This window comes from Opisthocomus hoazin, chromosome 3 (genome assembly GCF_030867145.1).
Source record: "Opisthocomus hoazin isolate bOpiHoa1 chromosome 3, bOpiHoa1.hap1, whole genome shotgun sequence".
Taxonomy (NCBI): Eukaryota; Metazoa; Chordata; class Aves; order Opisthocomiformes; family Opisthocomidae; genus Opisthocomus; species Opisthocomus hoazin.
In genome coordinates, this window is record NC_134416.1 from 24,415,213 (window position 1) to 24,442,907 (window position 27,695).

The window sequence follows — 27,695 nt, forward strand, 5'->3', positions numbered from 1 at the left end:
TTAAGGTCATTTGTTTACTTTATTAGACTTCCTTAAAAGAAACCAAAACAGAAGAAAAAACAGCATAAGGACAACTGATTTTATCACTCTGTGGAACACAGTGTTTTTTTGCCCCTGACAAATCCAAATTGAGTTCAGCTTTCTTTTGCAGCAATGGCACCAGGGAACTGCAGACATCCTCCACCAACTACCAAGTTACCTGTTTGCATCAGCAGGGTGAGACTCCACCGCAATACACAGCGCTGGGGCAGTAACGTCAGGCATACAAATGGCAATGAAAGATTACAAGGCCAATTCTTATGACTACCCAAAGCAGACTATGACTTGAGAAATCACAGCTTGTGTATACTCGAAAGAAAAGCCATCTTTCTGGAGCCATAGGCTGTCTTACCAGCGTCCATCAAATTTTGTACTGTAGATTCATTCAATAGTGATGTTTTCTTTCATTGTGACATTTTGTACATGTGAAAACAGTTATTTCACTACTGCCACAATATGTTTCTTCCTCTCTGACACAAATGGCACAGATCCTGGTTTGCTGTGCTTACGACGATTCAGTTCCCTAAAGAACAAAAAAACAGAAAAATGAAGTTCAGTAGTCAGCACAAAGATTTAACAAATACTAGCTTCCTTCTTCAGCTACTAATAGAGATACTCTGCAATTAAAAAAAAAAATGTATGAATTGCTCTTCTTTTATTAATCAAAAGCCATGTACTTCCTCTTTGAGAAGGACTGTCCCTCTGAAACAACTTTAAAATTGGCTAATTTAGAAAAGTTTCAAATTGAGCCTTTTCTTGGGAGCTCAGCTTACTTGGTTCTCATGTCAACAGGATTTGCTGCTCAAGTCTGTAGAGTCTTTCAGCTGAGAAAGACGACTAAACCCCACCACTTTTTTGTTTTACTGTTAATTTAATGGCTACAGCAAAGTATGCCACTTTCTGTTCCTAGAAATTCCAATATAGTAATGATCCAGGTGACTGAAAACACTCATCCTGGAGTCTGGCATTAAAAAAAGAAATAAAATACCTCAAAAAAACCCTAACAAACAAACAAACAAAACCCCAAACACCAACAAAGCAAAAAAACCCCTCCTCACGCCCAAAATGGGTCATTTTGTTTCCATTGCCATGTTGCATCACACCATGCTTAACAGAGCACTGTGGCTCCTTCCAGCATGGTATTCCCTCCCTTTTCTTCAGTGAACTTTTGGGAAGCAGCCAGTCCTCACTGATACTGGCACTTGTCTGCATCTTCCTTATAATCAAAGGTTAATCAATCCAGTAGTTCATGATCACTTATTCAGATGATAGAAGTAGCTCATACTTGTTCCTCCGACACACTGTAGCTCTATCACTGCCATGCATTGCTGCTACAGCACTACAGTGATGCATTTCATTAAGGTCAAGAGAAAATAAAGCCAGAAGAGGAAGACATACTTTCGCCGACGAGCTTCTCTCATGATACGCAGCTCCTTGATTTGGCAATATATACTTTTAGGCAAGTGACGGTGTTGAGCTATGCGTCTGATCTTTGGGTGATACTGGAACTTCTCCTTCAGCTTCTGATTGTAATTCATAGCTGCCTTTTCTCGTGGTGCAAGCTATGGGGAAAACAACAGAGACAAGCATGTTACAAAAGAACAGGGATTTAAGTGTCACGATTTTCACTACAAAACAAAATTTAAGCTTTTTACTCACATGGCCTCCTTCTAGTAAATGGCTGTAAGCACAGAAACTTCAGAATTAGTGTAGCTAAGTATTAAAAACTTACAATTTCAACAACACCCCAATGCTCAAACACAAAACATTGTCACAGTTTCAAAGCTCAGTGAAGTAACTGAATTTACTCCCTGAAAATCAGATTTTAATGTGTTGTAGAAAAAGAAGACTAGAAATAGCTGACAGTAAAACCTCTTTGATCAGTCTGCATGCTTTCCTAACCTCCGATGATGATCAGCTATTGCTGTGAAACAAAGAAACAAAGATTTGCAGGCATTTTAATCACTAGCCAGTGCAAGTACAAATGCTATAAATGAATTGTCTCTATGAACAGCTTTACAGACAGCTTTTTAGATGGCCTAAATCTTATCCAGCACCTTGATCCATTAGGAAGCACAGTGTACATAGCACATTTCAAGTATCAGCTTGACTATATGGCACACAGGGAGTTCCAACTTTCATCACGCAGCTAAAAATATCTTAGTATCACAAGCACATGAAATACAGGTGAGCTAGTATTACCACAAAAGACTTTAATTATATTTGTGTTTAAAACTGTGTCTAAGCCACCATTAACAACACTGAAAGCGAGAAATTCTTTCTCCCGACAGCTAGCCTACAGAGCACTTTTTTTTAACTAGGCATGTTTCCTTAGTCTAATGCTTATTTATCAAAAGGAAAAGATCTCTTTGTGCTGTGGTTTCATTCAGAGCATGCACTGCTTCCCAAGGAATATCAGTTTCTATGTATTTTGTATTTGCTCAGATCTCTGGGAATTTCAACTGCATTTCAGTCTAGTGAGCTTCCAAATAAACAGAAAATCCATTAATATTTAAGAGAAGATAATCCTACCCTTTTCTTCCTATCCTTCCTCCCAAAATACACTCTGTAACTAATATTTCAGGCATCTAAAAACCCTTCATATTCTCAAGCAAGCAGTGGCACAAGTCTTTTGCCCTCCCACATTATTTCATCCACTTCCACCTGCACCTAAAGTATTAAAAGAAAACCAATAGTTCAGAGATCTTCTATTTATTTTAGCTTTGCAAATCACTGTTTCAGTAATTTCTTAATATCTCAACAATAAATAGAACCTGAGTTTCAGACACTACCAAACAAAAAGCAGTAACAAAACCAACAACTTTATTACACACAAAAATTTGGAAATTCCACCTCCATTATTACAAAACATGCTTTTTTCCCCTTTGAAATCAGCAATTAGCTATTTCTTCTCCACTCTGGAGCTCACTTTTAGAAGTGACTTCTGTCAGAATATTTCATAAATTCTGAAAAAAGATATCATACTCAGATAATTTTGATCCAAAATACCATTAATGGTCTGAAAGCAAGTCTTAATAAAACATATGACAAAGCAGTTTCTCCTTTGGGACAATAAAGAAACCCGGTACCAGATGCAGAGTTGCTCACCGCTCATAAAATTCTTATTCAGGCGTCAGAGACACATAATACTCTCAACCTGTTTCTCCACACCCTCTTCTTCATAAAAACAAATCCTTCTGCTTTACTTAATGACCTCTCAAATTGCGAGTAAATTTTAGTTTTAACCCACTAAAACCACCCTGCTCCCCCAACCCTTTACTGAAATTCCTTCTAGTGAGCCAGCCTGAATAGCTGGTTCACTTTCAATAAATCCCAGGTGTTCCCACTCTGCAGAAAACTGCCAACATAATCCAAATTAAAAAGTTTTTCTTTTAATTAAATGCAATCATTTTCCTTTAATTTAAGAAGAGCAAATTGCTGCCGATACAGTATAACCTTGATGATTCTACAGACAAGAGGTGAATCTGTAAATTAAAGATACATCCAGGATATCTTATTTAAAAACTAATACAGATTAAGCGGTGGTTATGTTTGAGTCTGATTCCGTTTTTATGTGTAAGGTGGTATATAGCTGGTGACTTCCCGTCCAACTACCGAATGCCAACGCCCCATAAACCAGACTGTGCGAAGTGCACTCTTATCTACATGATTAAAGAAAATTTTGCAGTAATGACAAGTTTCTGCCTCTTTATGAGAGATAGTAGATAGCTAAGAAAGCAGACTGCAATAATGCACTGAATTCCAATCTCTCTCTTTCAAGTCATTTTACAAAGGTCAATGTAAACAGCTGAAGAGAACAGCGTTACTTCCCGTTCTGCTCTGAGCTGGAGATGCTGTAGGTGCACCATGACTTAGCAGGATTACAGATTTTGTTTACAGGGACTAGAACACTCTACAATGTAATAAAATAGGATTTATACAACATCATGAGTGGAAGACACACTTAGAGAGGACATATGACCCTTTTTTCACACATTCCAAAAGTGAATGTGCAACTTCCTTCCCATATGAGGAAAACAGAAATTACGTGGCAGAAAGACAGCCGGTATGTGCCATTACTGCAGCAGTACTTCACAGCAAATACGTAGAGTGAAAAAGGGGGAAAAAAGAACTCTAAAATGCAACGAAGTTATCAGCAATAGGAAAATGTGTCCTCAAGTAAACTGCCTACGCCTCTTTCCTCCCTCCAAATGATAGCAGCTGGTTATTTTTCCCATTTAAACAGAAGGAAGGTAAACATTTCTCTGGGGCCCTGACTGCAGAGCTAAAACCACCTTTAACAAAAAATTCTCCTTTTAAAGAGGGCTGTATTTGTACTGTGCAGTATTTAAAACTGCACACTATTAGACTCCTGTAACTCAGCATGAGAAGATGAAATGGCTGTTTATCTATCCTATCCAGGTTGCCCTTCTAGGTTAGGGCAGACTGAGAACAGGTACAACATATTTTTAGAATGCAAATGTAACCCAGCAATTTTCTACACCACAACTTGTCTTTATTTTTTTTTTCCATTGCTCTGGTGCAAATACCTTTCTAAATTTATTGCCTTAAAGTTTATTAGTCATTGTTTCCTTGGACCAAAAACTTCTTTATATCTAAATGGATGACAAAAAAAAGAATGGTAATGTAGATGTAGAGCACAAAACCATAGCTCAAGGGATGAAGCTACATGTGCACTGAATCACAAACCCAAAGTCACTAGAAAAAGAGTCCCACATCACACAATATCTGGTACTGCCTTATCTCACAAAATGGAACTGTATACTAGAAGCAGACTGAAACAATACACAATCACTTAAGACAGTTTTGATGCGCTCCTGCTAATGCACTTTGCTAGATCAAAACCAAGACTTGTAATTCCACTTTCTCCAATCTTTTTCAGTCCTTACTCAAAAGCTTTTATTTCTGCATCTTTTAAGAAAGCAGCAAACCTATGCTCTACTGCAGTTACACTCCTCACACTAGTTTTACACGTACTGAAATATAAATCATTCCAAGCAGAAAGTTTTCTTTTTCAGTGGTCCAGTGCTCTGTTCCATTTCTTAACTACTCTGGAAATATAACAGAGCCAAATTTTGCAGCTGTTACTCACAGAAGTAATATTACTTAGCATTTACACTCTAAGAACTGCAGATTTTTTCTAATGTGTCAATAGACTGAAGAACAATACAGCTTTTTGAAGTTTTACTGATGGTTCATTGCTTTCACTACAATTCAAAAAACCCAATCTATCCCTTTCTTTGTATTAATTAGATTAATTCTATTTTATTAACTGAAACCTACTCTATTACTGCTGCTCTTCTAGCCTTTTCACTCAGATGAGGCTCTATTTTCCTCTTTTCCTCAAAAGCCGAAGTCATTTACCTTGTCAGAAATCCCAGACCTCTCCAAGAGCACAGGTACAAAAGCCTCAACCACACTTCACATGACATATTTTATGTCCAGTATTTGAACAGTCTGGGGTACCTCAAAATTATCATCTATTTGGGTCTTTTACTTCTGGACATGCAAAGATAGATGTTTACTGCTTTAAAAGTAAAACCTGTTAAGTCCTATTTAATCAACTGTTACTAAAAAAAATAAACACTGCAAATTCTTTTAAAGCAACTTCTGCAGTAGTTCCAACAGAGAGATCTGGGGTTTGTTACCGCTATGCAAAACCCATGCAGGCTTAATTGTCAGTGGAGTGGAGACACAGCTTGCCTCTGGCTTCTCCAGAGACTTTTATACTTGCTTTAATGTTTCACTGATTTTAAATAATGAGTACGATGCCAGATACATTAAAAAACAAAATAAACATGCATGTCAGAACTGACGACTGCTAGAGTAGCCACAGTTCAGAAAGTACAACTTTCCAACTGGATAAACGTTCATCAGTTGCAACATAAGTACTATATATTCACTGCAACTTCCTTGGAACCCAGCAATGCTAAAAGCAAGTAAGACCAAGTACTCACCAAGGGGAAAAAAAAAAAATGTTCGATAATCATTTTTCTTTCTCTTTCAGTAGGTTGGTTTCCATCCACTCTCACCCCAAAAATATCCATCTTAAAATACAATGTATTGAAAGATGTTAGCATTATATCAGAAATACAGTGACCTTCGGATGAGTCACTCAATCAAATCTTCTCAGCAAACAGCAGACCAAGCAACTAAGCATTTAAGACATATTCTGACACTTCCGACAGAATTACTGAATGTTCAGCTTTGAATATTCAAAATGTTCAAAAAATAGCCACAGACTATGGAGGAACTGGACATTTATAAAATGAGCAAGCATATGTCTATGAAGATAAGAACACCACTCCTCTAAAAAAGAAGTAGCAGGTACTAAAAAGCCACAGTGGAGCCTCATAAATGGCCATTAGCAGTTGCAACATTAAGAATCACAGGAACTACCAGGTCAGTTTGAACAAGGATTGGTACAGTTGCCTGAATCCAAGTAACATTTCCAAGCTACATCCAAAAACATGATAAGCCATAAAGATCCCACTCATAAGTTCTATTAGCAACCACTACTCTCTAAATATCTGAAATATAAAATTTCATAGTGCTTCTAAAAAAAAATAAATTTAACAACAACTACAAAAACTTCGAACAGTTACTAGTTCAATGTTCAAGTTCTGTGCCTTGCTAAACTGAAGGCTTCGAACAGCATCACGGCTTGAATACATTTCCTCACAAGACAGAGGGATGTGAAACATTATCTCCTGTTCTTATAACAGAATTCTTCACAAGTTCATTAGCATCATCCCTGTGAAATGAGAGCAGTTTTTCTAGATAATTCACTATGTCCCTTGTAAATTCTTCCTGTATTTCTAAATTCTTTTGCTTTCTTAAGATGTCATCCTATCTTAAAAAAAAACCACCTTGCAACATCAAAAGACAAGTTTTGTATTCTAAATGACGAGATGACTTTCACTTCTGATAGTTAAAAAACCCCACAACCAAAACCAACAAACAAACAAAAAAAATCAAACAAAAAACAATGCCACTTGACCTGTGTGTCACAGATAGCTATTGACTTAGTTCTCCTGGAGCCGACAGTTGAAGACCTTTACCAGAAATGCCTACAAACCCTTACAGGCATGCATGCTACAAAAGCTGCATTTGTATGATCCCACAACAGCAGAACTGAATCATATGCACAGCCTCCAAGAGGCACGTCAAGCAGCAACAATGTACTTACAGACAGAAAAAAAAGGACGAGCTATTTTATGCTGGATTCACTGTCAAGTCAAGAACACAAGGGTATTAATGTACAATGTCCAATACCTGCTAGTCAGAATTGGTACTGCCCTTTTTAGGCACATCTGTTGCATTTTTCACTGATGCAAATACCACAGAAAATAGCAGAATGTCATTTACCACTCTACATTCTGAATACCTGAACAATAACGAAGTTGTCTTTTTGGCACGCAGTATTTCTACGACGCAGGAGTAGCTGAGTTTGCCTATTACTTCCCTGAACAAAGTATCCTTACTCTTTTCGTAAGATAAGGAGCCAATGCCATCTGGTAGTCAGAGTGAATTTTCTGTTCACACTTGAAAATATTAGGAATCACTCTATATGCAAATGGTATTTTCAACATTCTTTTTACCCACTTGTTCTTCATATAAAGGGTACAAACTAAAGATGCATGTCAAAAATACCACACAATTCAGTTATAGAACATCTTAGAGAGTGACAGCATACTCTCTTCATTAAGAATATAGTGAATAAAGAGAGAAAATTTCAGTTAATAGTGTAAAACCAGGCAAAATGGGCATTTCCACGAGCATATATATACAATAGGAAAACAGGCGATATTTCTGGCCAACACTGCACTGTCTAAGCAAATTCAACATAAAAGCTAAATCAAAAAATAAAGTCTATAATGAGCTTTGCTGAGCCCTTGGAATTTGAAAGTATAGGACTGATATCTGAATGTTTGACTGAAGTACCACACGGGCAAATCCAAGAATCAATTCAGAACACAAAAAAAACCAAACAGCATCCTCAATAAAAAAGAAGAATTATTCCATTAAAGAAATTCATCTTAAAACAGTAGTTTGTAACTACAAATACTGCGCAGGCTACAAAGTTGGCGGGGGAGGGTGGTGGTTAACCTCTAGCCCTATAGCAAAGATAAGAAAAATAACAGGACTTCCAAATACCTATGGTGGGCCATGGCTAAAAGTATACATGTTGGTTTACCATAGAATCATAGAATGGTAAGGGCTGGAAGCGACATTATAGATCATCTAGTCCCAACCCCCCTGCCATGGGCAGGGACACCTTCCACTAGACCAGGCTGCTCAAAGCCCCATCCAGCCTGGACTTGAACACTTCCAGGGAGGGGCATCCACAGCTTCTACAGGCAACCTGTTCCAGTGCCTCACCACCCTCACAGCAAAGAATTTCTTCCTTATATCTAATCTAAATCTGCCCTATTTCAGTTTAAAGCCATTACCCCTGGTCCTGTTGCAACAGACCATGCCAAAAAACCTGTCCCCATCTTTCCTGCAGGCCCCCTTTCAGGTACTGGAAGGCTGCTACAAGGTCTCCCTGGAGCCTTCTCTTCTGCAGGCTGAACAGCCCCAACTCTCTCAGCCTTTCCCCACAGGAGAGGTGCTCCAGCCCTTGGAACATTTTTGTGGCCTCCTCTGGACCCGCTCAACACATCCATGTCTCTTCTGTGCTGAGGGCTCCAGAGCTGGATGCAGGACTCCAGGTGGGCTCTCACTAGAGCGGAGCAGAGGGGCAGAATCCCCTCCCTTGACCTGCTGGCCACGGTGCTTTGGATGCAGCCCAGGATACAATTGGCCTTTTGGGCTGTGAGCACGCATTGCCGGGTCATGTTGAGCTTCTTATCATCCAGAATCCCCAAGTCCTTCTCCTCAGGGCTGCTCTCAATGCATTCTCCACCCACCCTCTATTTGTGCTTGGCATTGCCCCCGCCCATGTGCAGGACCTTGCACTTGGCCTTGTTGAACTTCTTGAGGTTCACACAGGCTCACCCCTCAAGCCTGTCAAGGTCCCTCTGGATGGCATCCCTTCCCTCCAGCATGTCGACCACACTGCACAGCTTGGTGTTGTCAGCAAACTTGCTAGGGTGCACTCGATCTCACTGTCCACATTGCCAACAAAGATGTTAAACAGCGCCAGTCCCAATACAGAGCCCTGAGGAACACCACTCATCACTGGTCTCCACAGGAACCTCCTGAGGAACACACTGGTCTTTTAGCTGTACTACTCCATATCCAGCACTTCACAGTGCACAGTCGTCCATGAATTATCCCATTCTGCATTGCAGCCCTAACTACTCCTAACACTCCCATTCATCTGCCACCTTTCTCAGCTCTGCTCCGCTTCCCTCCTATAGAGATATTATCACTTGATGGAGCGTCAGGTAACCACAAGCAGCACTAGACATAACTATGCAATAGATCCATCCCCTTAACTGCACAACATTCTTCCCTGAATTACAGCTTCCCTTTCCTCTCCCCTCAGTCTTTCACAACATCAAGCAGAAATTCTCTCAAGCATTATTTGACAGCTCTGCTGATGGGCTCAAAGAGCAATGTAAGCACCTCCAAAATACCCTAACAATATAAAGCGATGTAAAGGGATTAATCCCAGTGGACGAAGTGTCAAATTCATTCTCCAAAGGCATTGAATACTTTAATACAACTGTGCAGATGAATATATGCAAGTGGTAACTGTAATAGAACATTTTGGCTGTGTCTATACACAAACATTGGAAGAAGCGTAACTGAAAAGACACGTTATCTAATTAGCCCGATGTCTGGTCCTACTAGCAACACTTCAACCAAACTGACTTAAGTTGAATTAAATGGACTCCAGACACCACAGTAGTCAGCCCACTTGGTATCCAAGAGTTATACAGATTAATGACAATCTCAGTTATGCATTGGAGCAAATGGTCTATCTTACAATGCATATGCTTATCACAGTATGAAATGCACATGAACTGATCGCATGCCAGTCAAAATTTTTAAAAGCAGTAACCCTAAGCTTCAGTATCACAGAATCACAGAATGGTAGGGGTTGGAAGGGACCTCTGTGGGTCATCTAGTCCAACCCTCCTGCTGAAGCGGGGTCACCTACAGTAGGTTGCAGAGGACCTTACATACGTATGTAGAATGACTTACATAAGGCAAACCAGAATTTATGGCTTTTTCTCTCGTGCAGAAGGATGAATTCTCACCTGTAGCACCCAGGTAAAAAAACTCTAATCTAGTTCAGTTAGAACTGATGATTATTGTTAACATTAAACAAGACCAAAAAAAAAAGTCACCTTGTGTAGCAATAACGAGGCATGTAATTTTATTATTACTGTAAGTTGCAGTAAATGCAATGAGCTATACTGTGCATGTCAGTTTTTAATTTAAATACAAATATCAAACTATCGTTTTTAATTTTCCCTTTAGAAACAAGTTTTTAGAAGCTGAATAGGCTAACCAATTGTAGTAACAATAAAGAAACCCCAAACATCTTGCCTTGTGACAACAAAAAGCAAAATGAACTCTTACCACTCCCAGTTTTTCAGAAGCATTAGCTTTCCACAGACGAATATTCATCTCATCTGAGCCGCACAGAATGTATTTGTTATCTGAAGTCCATTTTACAGTGATGACATGCTGCATTCGCTTTGTATGATACACTTCCCTACAGCAAAGAGAAAGTGTTAATATCCACTTCTTTGGTATACCAGTTACGCATTGCAGCATACAGATCATTTTTTTTTTCTTCCTTCCAGTTATTTTAACAAGTAAAATCCAAGCGGTAATGGAGAGGAAATATAGAAACAACACCTATTCAAGAGCTGTGGAAAAACTAGACTGGGGTTGAGCTGGAGGGATTGTGAGAAAAACAAAAGTAATCGATATACCACCTTATATAAGCTTAAAGAAGCTTAACCACCTCTTGTAATTCACACTCAAGTGATGCTCTACAAGAACAATGCGTGGAAGACGCAGCACAAGTACCCTCTTATGTTAAGAAAACATTAATAGTCACATCAGCTTTTGACTGATATTGATATTTAACAGCAAGTGTGCACGTACGCGTTTTCATCAGCATTCTTATGTTTACTTTTATTTTATTATTTGGCTCAGTAACAAACCTTTTCTTCCCCCACCTTTCGGGAACTAAGGACTTTTCCTTTCCTCACTCTGAATTTTCAGCTTTTACCTCTCCTGTTGCTGTCAGCACAAGTTATTAAATATCATTCTCAGCGAAAGGAAAAACATAACACATAGCCAAATTATCTAGATCTGTCACTTTAAAAACTCGCACAGACATCCAGTTCTGTTTTCCAAGAATTTACTAAATTTAATCAACTTTATAATAAATCTTCTTTCTTATGGCTAATCAGCTTCCTAATCTCAACCTTCATTTTAAAATAAAATAGAAAGCAATGGAAGTTAGGAGTTATTCAGACGTCTGGGAGATCAAAAGTCAAAACTAGAATATCGTCGAGACCCTTGTTTACAGATACTCTTAACCATCCCCTCATTTTTCCAAGTGGGATCAGATCTTCCATTTGGAGACTTTTCTCTATTCCATGGGATTCATTTCAACTGCGCAATTCTGAAAAAGCCCAAGTTCTAAAGAATTTTAAGTGTCCCGGAATGCCCTAGTCAGCTTATCTGAGGCTAAGTTCTTCATTTGTAAGGCTCTTCCTCACAAGATTTATGGTTACCACACAGCAGCAGAAAAAAGGGGGAACACAGAAGAAAATTCCACCCACAGGCCTTGCCATCAATCAAAATAAGGTGGAATAAAGTTTTACTGCTGCATTATGGGGTCTGAAAACTTCCCCTCAATGATGTGCTTTAACTTTGCATATCACCACTTCTGTGAACGTTACTATTACATAGAAAGGAAAATCTGTAGAACACAAGAGCTGCTTAATAACACAAAAATTTAAAAAAAGCCACCACAAAGGACCTGCAATACCTAATTACACTTAAAATATTATTGCAAGACAGAAGAAAATGAAAACTACTTGTAGATCAGTTATAAAGGAAAATGTAAACAGCCCCTCTCAATCTTTAATGCAGCATAGGAGCATACAGTTATGTTAAATAATGCATGCATAGCTGCATCAATCAAAAATAAAAATATACTCCTCCCCTCATCAATATTTCAACATTTCCACCTCACAAACCACCCAGAACTTGACCTAACAGTAACTTTTTGGGGGGCTGAGGTTGCACAGCAGAAGGTAACTAAAAGTAAAATAAAGGATAAAGAAAAAACAGGAAAGATTGACAACAGAGAATAATGAAAGTAGGTTTATGAAGAACAAATGATACCAGATAGATCTGATAACTTGCTTCAATTTTCACCAAATTGAAAAAAAAATAATAATAATAATGGAAACACAGAAGATCCAGTCTGAAACTTCAGCAAAATATTTAATACACTGCCTCACGAAATCTTACACGAAAAAATAATTCAGAGTGAATTGTATTCAAAGTATTGTCACATGAACCAAAACCTGGTTGACAAAACATGAACAAAAGGTAATAAGCGTACTGAAACAGATTACAAAAGTGTCCCAGACTGATCCTCAGAACTCATACAACAATGCTTTTCACGTAACGTCTTTAGCAATCATCCATACAGGATGAAGACAGCCCCTAGAAAACCAAGCGCTACAATGTTGTAAGGCACTGCAAACTTAAATGGTGACAGATACAGTACAAAGTGACCTAAAAACATTAAAGATACACATAGCAGGAAATAACATGCAATTCATCATGGTAGAATACAAGTAAGTACAACCCAAGAACAATAATCCACTGTAATTTTAATCCAAAACTGCCGAAGTACTGCTGTCCATTAAGTAGAAGTTCTACTCTAGTACATACTCCAAAATTATCTGTCAACTACACGACCTGCCAATCTGAAGTTATACACGAAATAAGATTTCAATATTCACAGAACGTGAACGCCTCACTGAAGCTGCTAATGAATGAGTTAAGAATTTTGAGGACTAGGGAGGGAGGTTACTGGAATGAACGACAGCAGGAGAGAAAGGAGTAAAATCACTCACCTGCTGTGACCTTTGTCTACAGGAAATATGCGGACAGACTTATCAAAGCTGGCAGAGACAAATTCTTTCCCAGTGGGTGAATAATCCACATCAAGAACAGCAGACACGTGATCCATATGCACCATCACAGGTGATTCAAGAAAACGCATATCGAAAGTATATAAGCTTTAAAATAAATACAACAGCTTAACATCTTAACAACTCCAAAGTAAATAGTGCATTTTTGCTGAACAGCTACATTAATCATACATAAACCATACTTAAGGACAGATCCATATTGCAGAGGGAACTCTTTAAAACTGCTCACAATACACAAAAAGAAGGAACAATGCATAGTTTAGGGCTTGGAAAGCGTTTATTAACCAGAGCTTTAGTTATTGGATCAGACCTAGATTTCTTGCTCACTGTTAAAGAACAGATAATGTCCACTATTTCCTTCACTATCTGTTCAGGGGTCACTGACCAAACGTAATTCTCCAACCACCACACTGTCCTCCTTTACTCCATCTTCAGATATAACTACATAACCTGAACTCAGACAAGCATCTCTGACTCATTATGGCAAGCCTATCAACTCTGCAAGGTTTCTAGATACTCCCATACTGGGAACTCCTAGTAACTCAGAGTCCCATTTGGCTGGCACCCTCTCCTACTGCCTAATTGTCTTTCGGCCAGACAACGCAGGAGCCCAAGGAAAGCTTGGTCCTTCAATACATCGAGATACTAGTTCAGCAGAGCACACTATTTGTAGAAAAGCATTACATTAAAAATGAACACACAGCTGCTGGACCACAGCTGATTTGATCTTAAGCACTTCAAAGCTCAGGTGAGGTCTACCCATACTGCCCTTGAATCAACAAGCCCACTGATACATAGCAAGGCATAATAACTGAACAGACCATTAATTTGCCTAGTGCCAATAAGCAAAGGTGCTTTAATGAAGTCTGCTTAAGATACACTATTTAATAGAACTACTATATTAAAAACTTCTAATTTAGCAGGTTTCTCACCTTCTTTGATGGAGATGAATGCATAACTAATTAATTCAATGTCTCTTGACTCAACAGTTTACTAGCAACTATTGCTTTTTCCTTCTAAATTCCCCAAGAAAGAGTATGCTAGCATCATATTCAAAACCGCTACTTCATATAATCAGATAATGTCTGCATGTGCATTGTTGATATAAGCATTTTCCACTGCACTCATACTAATTGCTTTAGTTTGCAAGAGGACAGGACAGTTGCCCCTGACAGTAACAGCTACCATTTTTAGTTCAGCAAGGGGGGTGTGTGGAAAGAGATGTATAAACAAACAGATTAGGTAGCCTGGTAGCCTTACCATACCATAATCAAAATAGGTGAAAAGCAGTACATTAAATACAACACTCACTTTCAAGGTCTGGGCCAGATTCCATTTCCTTGGAAAAGCAGCCTTAAGATAAGTGATAAAATTCCTATGTTCTAGAAGAAAACAGTGATCTATTGTTAGATCACTGATTTCCTGGAAAAAAGGATATGGAGCACATTTTGCCATGGCCTAGTTTTGAAGGGACAGCTTCTTCAGTATCAGATTAGCTGTTCACATGAATAGCATTGTTCGAAAGTAAAAAACAACTGCTCTGAGACATTGAAAGGATAAGTATTGCAGTCACTGGAACTGTTCCAGAAAAGAATTATTTTTTTTTTTAAAGAAATGTTCTGATCAAAACAGCTGATCAGTACAATATATCAAGCTTCACAAGAGGTAGCAAGAAAATAAACACTTATATTGCCTCAGACTGGACTAACAGTATTTATTTTGCAGGTCCCATTGCAAGTGACACTTACATTGGTTCAGCTGCATTTTTTTTTTAAGTTACACTGTTCCCCTCCCCCCAGGTATTAAAACACACAGAGAGGCAGTCTACTATCAAGTCTGTCTTGTGGCTTGGTTTGTTGTGATTTTTTTTTTAAATCAGTGAGCCTTTAATTCTCTAGGTTATTACTTCCATGATTCAAATTTAGAGTTTAAGTAGTTTTGTGAAAACATGTTTTAGCATGATGATAAATTACCAGGATACAGTTTAAAAACATAACATGATCAGGATTATGAAAAAGCAAGGTCACACTTACTTGTAATCTTCATTTGCTGCAGTAAAAATGAAAGCTTCCATGGGGTTCCAACACAGTGTATTTGTCCTCATGTTCAAGATAACCTGAAAGATATTTACTCATTGCTACCTTGTTATAGGCAGTAAAATACTCACTACAGTTCAAAGCTTCCTGTACCACTAGAGACAAGCACTTTCTAGATATGGAATTATGGCAGAAGAATAGTGACATGACAGAATGCTTCCTTAGCACCGTTCGAATTGGAACTCAAGAACTTCTTGTCCCTCATCATATGCTCACTGCTGTCTGCTACACTGCAATTAAATTTTTGCCTGTAAGTCATCTTAGAAGGAAATTCTTCTAAGTGGTCATTTAACATGTAAAGCATGTAAACATGTTAGTGGTCAACATGTAAACCTGGAGCTTCTGAGAAAGTTCACTTCTCCATCATACTTACAGGAACCTTTACTTAACTAATCTATAAACACACCTAACTAAATCCTTATTTCAAAGGATATAGTCATTATCTGATGCTGTGAACCAGCATTTGTAAAGCGATTATAACATGTTGATGTTCTCCCAGTTACTACTATCCCTTCATTACTTCCTCTCTGAAATTGCAGTTCATGAGTTCTCCAAGACAGCTGCCATTTCCTGTTGAAGTGCCAAGCAACATGTGCAGAAGTTACTGTGTTGTGATCTACTTACCACCATCACTGCATTAGCAGTCAATCAGTTGCTACGCATTCATACGAGCTGCTTGCTGCTAGTAAGCAGATGGCTACAACGAAGCCAGTTTGCCTTGAAGTGGGAGGAAGGGAGCTGATGACAGCCTAATAAGACCCTACTACTTTGCTAACAGCGGATTAGACAAGAGGTATTAAGAAGCTGTATGTAAAATGTCCCCAACTTGGAGGACAGCTGTGGCAGTAACAGCTGGGTGCCTGTGGGAGAAGGGGAGGCAGGGAGGGGGTCATCTGACAGCCGGTACAGCACAACAGCTTTGGCTTCTGCCGAGTCTTGCAGGAGCTTTCAACTTGTGTATTTAAAAATAAATCCCATACAATATGCCTGACACAAAGCAGTGTATAATTACAGAGCAACTTATTAACAAACTCAACAACTCTAAACAGGATTTTCCAAAATGCTCCTGGCAAACCATAATCCTCCCTGAAAATCCTGAAATTCGGATGTTTAATGCTATGGTACTCCAAACTCCTTTTTGTTCTCAGCTTGCTATACCAAACACTATGAACATACATACATATAACAATTATAACTTTTACAATACTGAACACAACCTCAAAGCAAGTTAATAGTGATGATCTCTACTGGATGCCCCCCCTGCTCAAAGATTATGATTTTATGAATGTGTGCATATTCTCATATTCTCATGATTCTCACTCCCTGTAAGTCCTCATTTTCCTAGGTGACACTATCCTCTTCTATCTGAAGACTGTGCTGCAAAATACTGCTCATTTTCAGAAATTACATGCATCCAGAACAGAATGTAATCATTAGATGTCTAAAGTGCTCTCTACTTTAAAAAGCAACTTTACTGAAAGGATAGGCCACTGAAAGGCCCTATGTTTACAGTAACGCAACTACAATTTGTTCAGATTTCAGTATTGTTCCTCTAGTTATAAACCTCACACTTATCTGGGAAGCTAATAATTAAGGAGAGTTCTTTATTCCTCCCTGTCCAAGCTTTTCAGCCACTGCAAATACAGTACACAATTAATGTTAACACATTATATGTATAATAAATATTTTAAATCATGCCACAAATTAACCCTAATATTGCTGGAAAATCCAGTTCTTTTTCAAAAGGGGTCACGTTTGGTCAAAGTCCATGCTCTGCATCTTTCTTCACTATTTTTCCACCCAAACTTATAAGCATTCAGTTTATTTCAGCAGTGGCATTTGAATTAAAGTAGTGCCTAAGGAAAGCACTCTCTGTAAAGTTCCAGCATTACATTCAGTAACAGCTATGCAAGGCACCCTGGGCAGGAAGTGATTTAAGTTGCTGTAAATACGTTAATAATGGCATTTCAGAACTATCTAAACCTGTAGCAGAGCCACCTTCTGACACTATTTTTTAATCAATTTTAGATACACTGAGTCATTCCATAAGAATGACCTTATTAAGACAAGTCAAAATTGTGAAGCCCCTGAAGACTTGGCTATCTTAGTTTATCTATTTTAACTGCGAGCACTTGCTTACAAAGAATGTCAGCCTGGAGATTTTGAGATTACTTTAACACAAAGCCAGATCGCCCAAATAATTAATCTGTCCTCTTTTACTACCTACGAGGTATTTGGCTGAGGTGAACAGCTAAGAACAAGCAACAGACAACACAGCTCCTGTCAGCTGTTTAAATGCTGAGGTCTATCTTTAAAACACCCTAAGCTTTCCTGTGATCCCACACGTTGCACAAGAATGACTTTTAAAGTGGACCAACTTCTATTAAGCATCTTCCTCTTGTCATGCAACGCACATGTTTCCCTTCATCTTTTCCCAGCTTTTTTAGACCACTCCTTACTTTGCACTTACACAGCATCTCACCATCTTATCTGTCCCTCTTTTGAAACTTAAGACTTCAAAACTCACAGACAGGACAAATGGGCAAGAGAGCTATTGCTTCATGATGTGGAAAGCTGTACTCCTATTTCCATCAAGGAAGGGTCTTCCACTGAGTTCCAGACTCAGGGCAGTGTGCGAGCTGCTTTGCTGATTAAACACCAGGAATACAGCAGTGCTAGGAGCCAGTGCCCATACATAGATAAGGTACCTCTAATAAGCAGCACCCTTCTCTTTGGAGTTACAGAGCTCTTAGCTCTCAATGCAGAATCGGACATTCAACCCACCTCTCTGCAAGCGAATCATTCCTATCCCAGCAGGAAACCCAGCAGAAGCTACTGTCTCCACGGATGCAAGGAAGTATTCATCAGTGTTTTACTCCTATAGCAGGAAATGCACCTCAGCACGCTGCTTTACTACACGAGATATACATATATACATAAGTGCACACATGTATATATGCACATGTAGGTATGCTTTTATATATTTAGCATATATATATATGTAAAATTCTGTTAGATTCAACCTTAGTTCACAAAGGCTCAAACTATATTCTTTTAATTTGTAACTAGATATCTACAGCACTGGCTGCGTTCATCTCAACACCCAGGTCTCCAGCTGGCATCGCTGACAATTTTTTGTAAGCACTGTTTCAGTGGCCCAAATGAAACTTCACTAAAAATTTTTGGGGCACAGGGAGAGAAAGAAATGCTGTTATGCCAACAATGTTGTTATCCCAACAACATCCCTATTTTGTAACTAAGTTAAATATCATTATAGTGTTCTAGCGTATATCAGATCAGTGCCACTGCAGACAGTGCATAACATACTAGAAAGTTACTGAGTGTATATCCACAAGCCAGAATATTGTATTTTAAGAAGAAAAATGTTAAGATAGTACTGGGGTTCAAAACTACTGAACTTGATCGAGGTTAATATGTGCGTATGAATACTGGCTTCTTGTTTTAAACAAATACATACATTCTCTTAAAGATAAATAAGAGTCTTCACGTCATTAGTGAATTCCACATATAAATACAATTTCGATTCCACTGCAGGGGATTTCTGAATGTTTGTATTAGGTGCACAGGGGAGGGTTTATTTCCATGCAAAAGAAAAACACCTTTTCAAATGCAGAGTAAAGCTCTCAAATGGTGGAAAGGAAATGCCTTAAAAGCTACCTTGTTTCCTTCTAGCAAGGAGGAGGGGAAAAAAAAAGAAAAAAAAAATCACACATACGCAGACCACATGCAATATGGGAACATAAAGTTCTTATTGTGAAACTGCTGTCAGGTCAGGCACTTTATCAAGAACTACAACAGAGTAAGCATGACAGCCTGTCTGAATGCAGAAAAGGGCCCTTCTAACTCTGTATGGTTTAAATCCCAACATCAATTCAAGCTCAGTTAAAAGACTCAAAATTAGACGACGAAAACTCAGTGAACTCACAGTTCTGAGCTTCCCTTTCTCTACCATCAACAGTTACAGACTATTTAAATATTGCATATTCGGTATGTTTATTAGTGCCACAAGCTTCTGTTAAAAAGAAAAAGATTACCTTCTTTAATGGAGTTGATTTTCTCATATCATATAGCACAATATTTCTGTCAGAAGCACAGCTTCCCAAAAGGTATGTCTAAAAGAAAAACAAAACAAAACACACTAGATACCTGAGCTATTTCACAAAGCCGGAAGTCAAATAGTTCCTCTTCCAATCAAGGAAACACATTTGTCATTCTTTCTGTGCAGCTAATTATTCAGTATGAACATTTTAAATAGCTTTCCCTGTAAGATTCAGAATCCATCCAGTCCTCTCTGCTTCACAATAACAAGCAATTCCTCATAAACATTTCATCTACAAACACAGCCCACTCAAGAGGTATATATACGAACTGCTGTGCAAGATCAAATGCAATTGTTTTGCCATGGAAAGGGGGAGAACTCTTGGTCACAGGGAGTACAGTACTGGAACAGATGGGAGCTCCATAGCCACATAACCACTGCATCGTATGATTGAGGTGTGGGATACGTATTGGTGTGGGCATAACGGAGACCAGCCTACTTTTCTTTCTCCTCTCCCCCACTAACAGAGACAAAAGATAAAAAGATGAAAATATATGGTCCTACATTCCAAAGCAACACAGCCACAAAAATACATGTATACAACCCCCGAAATATTATGTTAAAACACATATCAAAATCTAAATTTGGAAAAAGCCATTAAAGATTGTTAATAGACTTTGGATCTTATACCGGTCAAGAAAAATACTTATTTCCAACAGATAAGAAAAACATTACCTCAATGGGATTAAATTTTACACTGCTTATGCTATCAAAACCCCATGTCAGAGAACACATGGGACTTGTCCTTTGCTCATCCCAAATGTCCACTTGATGGCCACAGGTGGCAAAAACAGCTTCCTTCCAGTGGTGATCAATTCCTGTATACACTGTCTTTAAAAAGAAAAAAAAAAAAAAAACACCAACAACCCACAAACAATTTACAAAACCAATTGTATACATAGTATACATAAATATGCAAGTATGTTCTGTTACAAAAAACATCAACAAATCACTGCATATGGAGTCTGCCATGTTTTTATTCCTTTATATTACTGAAAACCAAGTCACCACTGCTACCAGAAACTAAGTCTTATCAGATGTACCCTTACACAATAGATTAGCTTTCTGTGTACTCATTTAATGTGCATGCATGCATTTCTTGTTAATCTACAACGCAGTCGGCATTAGAAGCCGATTTACAAAGTCCTGGCTGACATCAAAGCACATGGGAATTTAAAGCGTACAATTACAAATTTTCGATGGGGACCTGAACAGATTTCACACACACTACAATAATTAAAGAGTGTCAAACTATCTATTTACAAAAGGCATTTAATGTTGTTCTTAAAATAAGCTCATCATAAATTGAAAGTGCTGAAGTATATATTTTTAGTCTGCTTTTGTCAAAAAGAAAGACATAAAGTCAAAATTCCGTATTGAATGGCTGCAAGGTATGGGCATGAAAAAAAAGTTATTCAATGCAGACTAAGCACTGACAATACACGCCTGAAGAGAAAGAGACTACAGAAAGATCTGACCAGTTCACTGGAAAGGGATGATCAATAGAGAGAGATCTAAGCAGTCTCTGACAGCATTTGAGATTTTCCTTTCTGGTTACATGTAAAATAAATGTAATAATAACTTGAAGATACTTTAAAAGTGCCATTATCAAATTTGATGCCCTGACCTTACAAATTGTTATGATAACAGGTGACATCCAACTATTTCTCCATCTTCCAAAAGCTAGATAAGTATTTGCTCAAACCTAATTCAAAAGAAGAGATTTACTACCTTTCCAAGAATTGTATGAATAGGTTCTTCTTCTTCTCCGTATTCCGGGCTCTCCATTTTCCACTGCTTCACAGTTTTGTCATCGCCAACCTGGAAATGTTAGAGAAAGCATGTACAGTTTTACATAAATATATTCTGTTTATTTTACTAGAGGTGCTTTGCCATTAAGTACAGGTAGCCTTTCAAAACAGAATGATCTATGACATACACAGCAGCAAATTGTACGCTCTTGCCTATTCACTGTTCCCTTTTATACCTGCAAGCTGAAGATTAGTTCTCCCCTTGTCACAATATTTTGCCAGAAACTGAGAAGGTACACATACGTCCTTCGGCAGAAATGGAGTTAACATTCTTCATAGCAGCCCATGTGGCACTATTTTGGATTTGTGGCTGAAACAGTGCTGATCAGGCACCAATGTCTTGCCTATTGCTGAACAGAGCTTGCATGGTGTCATGGCATTCCCCCCCCGCCACTACTCTGTCAGTCATCATCCCTGCCTCCCCATCAGCGAGCAGGCTAGGTGTGGGCAAACAGACTGGGAGGGGACACAGGCACAATGGATGACCTGAACTGGCCAAAGCAGTATTCCATACCATATAACGTCATGCTCAATAAGTTTAACTTCCTCTCCTGACAGCACTACTTCTGTTTCTTCTTCCTCTCTCCCAATTTTCAGGCAGAGGGGTTGTCAAAAGGGGATTCTAATTTGGAGTCACTTAGAATTTTCTGCTATAGCTTCTCATACATTCTAATTGCTGTCCTCATGACCTAGTATATATTTCAGAAAATACAAACGCATAATAGTGAAAATAGCTCTTCTATGTCCAGCTTAAAAGAAGCAAAATCTCAGGACAGTCTATGTTTCAAACCAATTCTTTTCATTGTATCATCTTAGAATTGTTTAAACGCAAACAGGAAGACATACTATTTCCAGATGGTTTACATTCAACTGAATCAGTTGTGGTTGATACAAGCTAATAAAGCACTACTATAGCCTTGTTGAACATAATGACTTGACTGGAACCATCTTGAATTAACCAGTTTATCTTTAACCACAGGGTATGAAAATGGTTACTTTTCTAAGTGTATGTCTTTCAATTAACATAAACTATCTACTTCTTCCAGGAACACAATCTTTCTACTTGTTTAATCAAAACTAGTTTGCCCAAGTTTTAATTACATGACCATCCATTAGCAATTTTCCAGTATTTCTCCCTTCCATAGTGTTGAACAACATCCATATCACAGCACAAAAAAAAATACTTCATCAGAAACAGAGCTGTCAGGTTCACTGACAAACTGAATAGATGCATTCACACAGTATTTAAATGTTGTATGCCAGAGGGTAAGCTGCTCACTGGAAAACAGATGCTTAACAGGCACCCTGTACTGCTACACCATACTAAAGAGACACATTATACTTACAGTAAAGAATGATGTACCACAGAAACGAGCACACATGCCTCGAACAAAGCCTTCATGGGCTTGTATAGTACGAATACACTGTCGTTTGGTTAAGTTCCAAATTCTAACCTGTTAAAAACAGAAAAGCATTCTGTTGTTATAAAAATTTTCTACAGCCCACAACTGCAGTTCAAATTCAAGTACAAGAGATCATACATGTTGTAACAAAATGGCGTAGCAGGCTTGAACACTGTCCAGATTTTATCATGTTAAAACTACTTGATTATTCACTTCTTGTGAAAATGTTTTTAAAGCGCAGCTCTTTCCTCTTACCCCTTCCCACCACCCAAGCTGTATACGTACCATATTTTTGTATTCCCCTATTTTTGAACCAGAATTCTTGCTAAAAGACAGCAGCAGTGACTTCAGTAAAAAATACCTCTTCAGAGACAAAAGCACAAGGAAATAGCCCTTGGAACCAAGAGAATGTTTTCAGTCCAGTCACTGTACTATATTTTTTATAGAAGTCCACCTCGCACAGAGGTTTCAGTTTCAAAGCATTTGGGCCCATTTGAAAAACAAAGAAACGGAGGTCAGGTTTTATAGTTGTATGTATTACTTTACAATAATTACTTTACTCAGTCCACCAGTGGATAAGAAATTTGGCCAACATTTCATATAAATTTATTCCCCTCCTCTCCGAAAAGGTTAATTTCATTTACACTACGGCACGACATACGCGCTTCCTATAGAAAGCAGAAACCAACCAGCTACTTAGAAGACACCTTTAAAACCTACAAGTACTATCAAATGAACAATGAAAGGGTGAGAGAGGACAGAGAAGACAGAAAAGACAGGCATTTTTTTTCTCCAGCCAACTCCAATTAAAGTGCCCTTGCTTGCTATTTGTAATAAGTATGTAAAATAATCAAACAAATACAGGGTTAGTATTTTTTAGGTAGTATGATAAATCATTACTCCAAAAACCTTTTGGCTGTGTGCCCCTTCCCTCAGCTCATCTGCCTTCACGTAATCTTCATCTGCAGCAGCTTAACTTCTTCAAGGGGAGGAGGGGGGTCATGTGGGCAGCAAAAATCAGTCACTGTGGACTGTAAATATTAACAATCACTGCTCCATCCCACAGAACTGAATATCACACCCTCTGCTCACAGCTGAACAGCTGAAAGCTGCTGCCTAAAGATTTCCAAAACCGTTTGTGTGCTGGGAGATTACAACCTTCAGTTTGAGAAACACTGTCCCAAACTGGGTAAGTTGCACCTTCTGAGAGAAGACAGGGTATCATAGCTGAACAAACACACAAAACAAAAGTAAGCAGTGGGCATTTAAAAATAAAACAAAATAAAAGCCAACCACAAAACATAAAAGTGGAAAAATAAAAAAGAAAAGAAGAAGGAAAGGTGCCTTGTTTGCTGTGGTTTGTAACTGCAGCTTACCTCTCCATCACAAGCTCCAGACAGCACTGTAGACAAACTCTTTGGATGTTTGGCCATGCAATTAACGCCATCTCTGTGGCCATCAAGGGAGCTAAGAAAGGGTTTTGCAAACACACGTTCTAGCTTTGTTGCATTCAGAGCTCTTACGTACTCTCGTGGAACTTCAAATGGATGCAATGCAGGGTCATAGTTCCTTGGAACTGCAGTAAGAGTAACACAGACATTAGAAACCCATGGTATGTAGCGTACTTCAAAGTAAGCTCAATTCAGAAGCTCTTCTCTTTGATTTTCCTGCCATGGGAGAATTTTCTGCAACACTAAGATTTTCATTGTTCCTACCGTTTTGAAACGGGTCTGTGGGATTGTTAGTATGCTCATTTACCACGCTCTAAGTTAATAAAGCCTGAAATAACTCTGAAATTATTTGATGTCCTTTTCAAGGGTATACTGCTAAACTAATGAGATATGAATGTACACAAAAAAATGGAAGTTGCACGTATCTTGCCACTATTATTTAAAAAACAAAACAAAAACAACCACCACAGAAAAAAAAAAAAACACCAAACCAACAAACCCCACAACACTAACCTCCTAGCACTAAACTCTAACATACACAGAAAGGACACAGCTATATGGACATGCACAAAGAGAGGCAAGCTAGCTCTCTTCATGTTTAGTCAGCTACAAGACAGCCCTGGCTTAGAAATGAGAACTCCTTAGTTTAACTAGCTTGGTCCTCTGCTAAGGCTATCTGGTTTCCCATACTGGAGTGTTCACACACAACAAGCTTCAAGCAAGGGTCTCTGCATCCACCTGCACACATACACCTCACAATAATTTGAGAAAGACAGTGGATATTGACGTTGCACTTCTGGTTTTTGTCTCTTTCATTCTGTTTCATGCAAAAAGGTTGAAAAATCAGTAAGGCAACTGACAACAGAGCACTCATTAAAAACTGATACTTAGTTCAGTCTGCTGGTTTCCAAAGACTATTTGATGCATACCAGAACCTCTAAAAATCTCTGACGAAATGGAGTTGGGTATCGCTCTGTAATCACAGAATGGTCTGGGTTGGAAGGCACCTTATAGATCATCGAGTTCCAACCCCCCTGCCATGAGCAGGCACATCTTCCACTAGACCAGGCTGCTCAAAGCCCCATCCAGCCTGGACTTGAACGCTGCCAGGGAGGGGGCATCCACAGCTTCTCTCGGCAACCTGTGCCAGTGCCTCACCACCCTCAGAGTAAATAATTTCTTTCTTATATCTAATCTAAATCTATCCTCTTTTTGTTTAAAGACATTACTCCTTGTCCTATCACTACATGCCCTTGTAAAAAGTCCCTCTCCAGCTTAACACATCAGAGAATTTGATATAAGAGCTTACACACAAATCACACTTAGAAAATTTAAGACGTATTCAGATACTGCCCCAGTGGGTCACTTCAGCAGCATTCTTTTCATGTTATGCTACCGCAATTAAATAACTAGAGAACGCTAGTTATGGTGCTATTCACGCAACATAGCCACCTACCTCCAATTCAATCAGCTAGTGAAGTACATGCAATTTAAAATACTGTAAGTGTACTGTCCTGCTCGGAAGAGTTTGATTTAGCGCATTCAAGACACCCAGAGTTTTATTCCTGCTCTTTCTCACAAAGTGTGGCCATTTTACAAACTTTATTTCTGACACTAAGCGGAAACTAAACCTCATTTCAGTCACTTTACAGAGGTGAAACCGCACGACTGAGGGTTGTCATCAGCGGCGTTGAGTCTAGTTGGAGGCCGGTAACTAGTGGTGTCCCCCAGGGATCAGTACTGGGCCCAGCCTTGTTTAACTTCTTCGTCAATGACCTGGATGAAGAGTTAGAGTGTACCCTCAGCAAGTTTGCTGATGACACCAAACTGGGAGGTGTGGTAGATACACCAGAAGGCTGTGCTGCCATTCAGCGTGACCTGGATAGGCTGGAAAGTTGGGCAGAGAGGAACCTGATGAGGTTCAACAAAGGCAAATGCAGGGTCCTGCACCTGGGGAGGAACAACCCCATGCATCAGTACAGGCTCGGGTTGGACCTGCTGGAGAGCAGCTCTGTGGAGAGGGACCTGGGTGTCCTGGTGGACGACAGGTTAACCATGAGCCAGCAGTGTGCCCTGGCTGCCAAGAAGGCCAACGGCATTCTGGGGTGCATTAGGAAGAGTGTGGCCAGCAGGTCGAGGGAGGTTCTCCTCACCTTCTACTCTGCCCTAGTGAGGCCTCATCTAGAGTACTCTGTCCAGTTCTGGGCTCCCCACTTCAACAAAGATGAGGAGCTACTGGAGAGAGTCCAGTGGAGGGCTACGATGGTGAGGGGACTGGAACATCTCTGCTATGAGGAGAGGCTGAGGGAGCTGGGCTTGTTCAGCCTGGAGAAGAGAAGGCTGAGAGGGGACCTTATAAATGCTTACAAATATCTGAAGGGTGGGTGTCAGGAGGATGGGGCCAAGCTCTTCCCAGTGGTGCCCAGTGACAGGACAAGGGGCAATGGGCACAAACTGAAGCACAGGAAGTTCCGTTCGAACATGAGGAAGAACTTCTTCCCTCTGAGGGTGACGAAGCACTGGAACAGGCTGCCCAGCGAGGCTGTGGAGTCTCCTTCTCTGGAGATATTCAAGACCCGCCTGGACAAGGTCCTCTGCAGCCTGCTGTAGGTGACCCTGCTTCGGCAGGGGGGTTGGACTAGATGACCCACAGAGGTCTCTTCCAACCCCTACCATTCTGTGATTCTGTGACTGTGTAAGGCGAGTTGCACGGAGGACGAGCAGAACAGAGTAGGGAAAGCCATCATCTCGTCCAGCAGGCTGCAGCTGCTGCACCTACAGACAGCGTGTAAAATCTGTGTGGGTTTTGACAGTCTTAATAAGGGATGTGCAAGCAGCGGGGTGAGCTGTCCCAAGAAAGAAACCGCAGTTAGGTGTGAAAGATTGCCTGCGATAACCGGAGTAACACCAAGGGTAATCTCGGAGCACTGGACCAGTGACCGGCCCCCTCCACCACCACTCACGGCGTTTCCAGACCGCGCTCTGGCACCCCGAGAGCCCAGGCCTGCCGCCAGGGCACCGAGCGCTCTCCTCCGCCCACGGCTACCGCGGGCAGGCGGGCCGCCGCCCGGGCCACGCTCCCGCCGGCGGGGAAGGCCCGTGGCAGGCCCCAGCGGGGAAGGCGCGGGGCCCCGCCGAGCGCCTCACAACAGCGCGAGGAGCGGGGAGGGCCGCTCTGGCGCACGCGCACGGCGACCGCTCCCGCCTCCGCCGACCGGCCGAGCCCCGCGGGGGGGGGGGGGGGGGGGGGGGGAGGGAGACCACGGCTCGCATCTGGCTGGCACCTTCCCGGGGAGGGCGGCCCAGCGGCGCAGGGCCGGCGGTCGCCCTCCCGCCCTCCCTCCCGGGCGGGCGGCAGGCGGGCCGGGCCCCGCTCCGGACTCACCGCGCTGCAGGTCCAGCTTGGTCTCGCGGACGTAGTCGTCGGGGTTGCGGCTCAGCACCTTGACCCGCATCCTCGCTGCCTCCCGCACCGCACGCGCCGCTGGGAAGCGCGCGCACGTGACCGGAAGGGCCGGGCACGCTGTTCTCGCGCGAGGCGGCCCCGCGCGGCGCCGGGACCAGCCCGTCAGCTGGGGGCGGGGGGGACGGGACGGGGCGGAGCGCCGC

At 40.4% G+C, this 27,695-nt stretch overlaps 1 protein-coding gene across 2 annotated transcripts; it reads right to left on the reverse strand.

Annotated features, from left to right (window-relative positions):
• On the reverse strand, positions 1–27,608 carry DCAF13 (DDB1 and CUL4 associated factor 13). 2 transcript variants are annotated; one of them, XM_075415755.1, is made up of 11 exons: positions 27,472–27,608; positions 24,012–24,211; positions 22,579–22,686; positions 21,153–21,242; positions 20,097–20,252; positions 19,357–19,434; positions 15,239–15,321; positions 13,128–13,292; positions 10,597–10,732; positions 1,438–1,601; positions 1–562 (listed from the first exon to the last, which is right to left on the reverse strand). In XM_075415755.1, the coding sequence occupies exons 1-11, from the start codon at positions 27,539–27,541 to the stop codon at positions 475–477; spliced, it is 1,338 nt and encodes a 445-aa protein (XP_075271870.1). In that variant the 5' UTR covers positions 27,542–27,608; the 3' UTR covers positions 1–474. The 2 variants fall into 2 exon arrangements, with proteins under 2 accessions (XP_075271870.1, XP_075271871.1); XM_075415756.1 differs by lacking the exon at positions 24,012–24,211 and having other exon boundaries at positions 27,472–27,559.
• Positions 27,609–27,695: the final 87 nt, after the last annotated feature.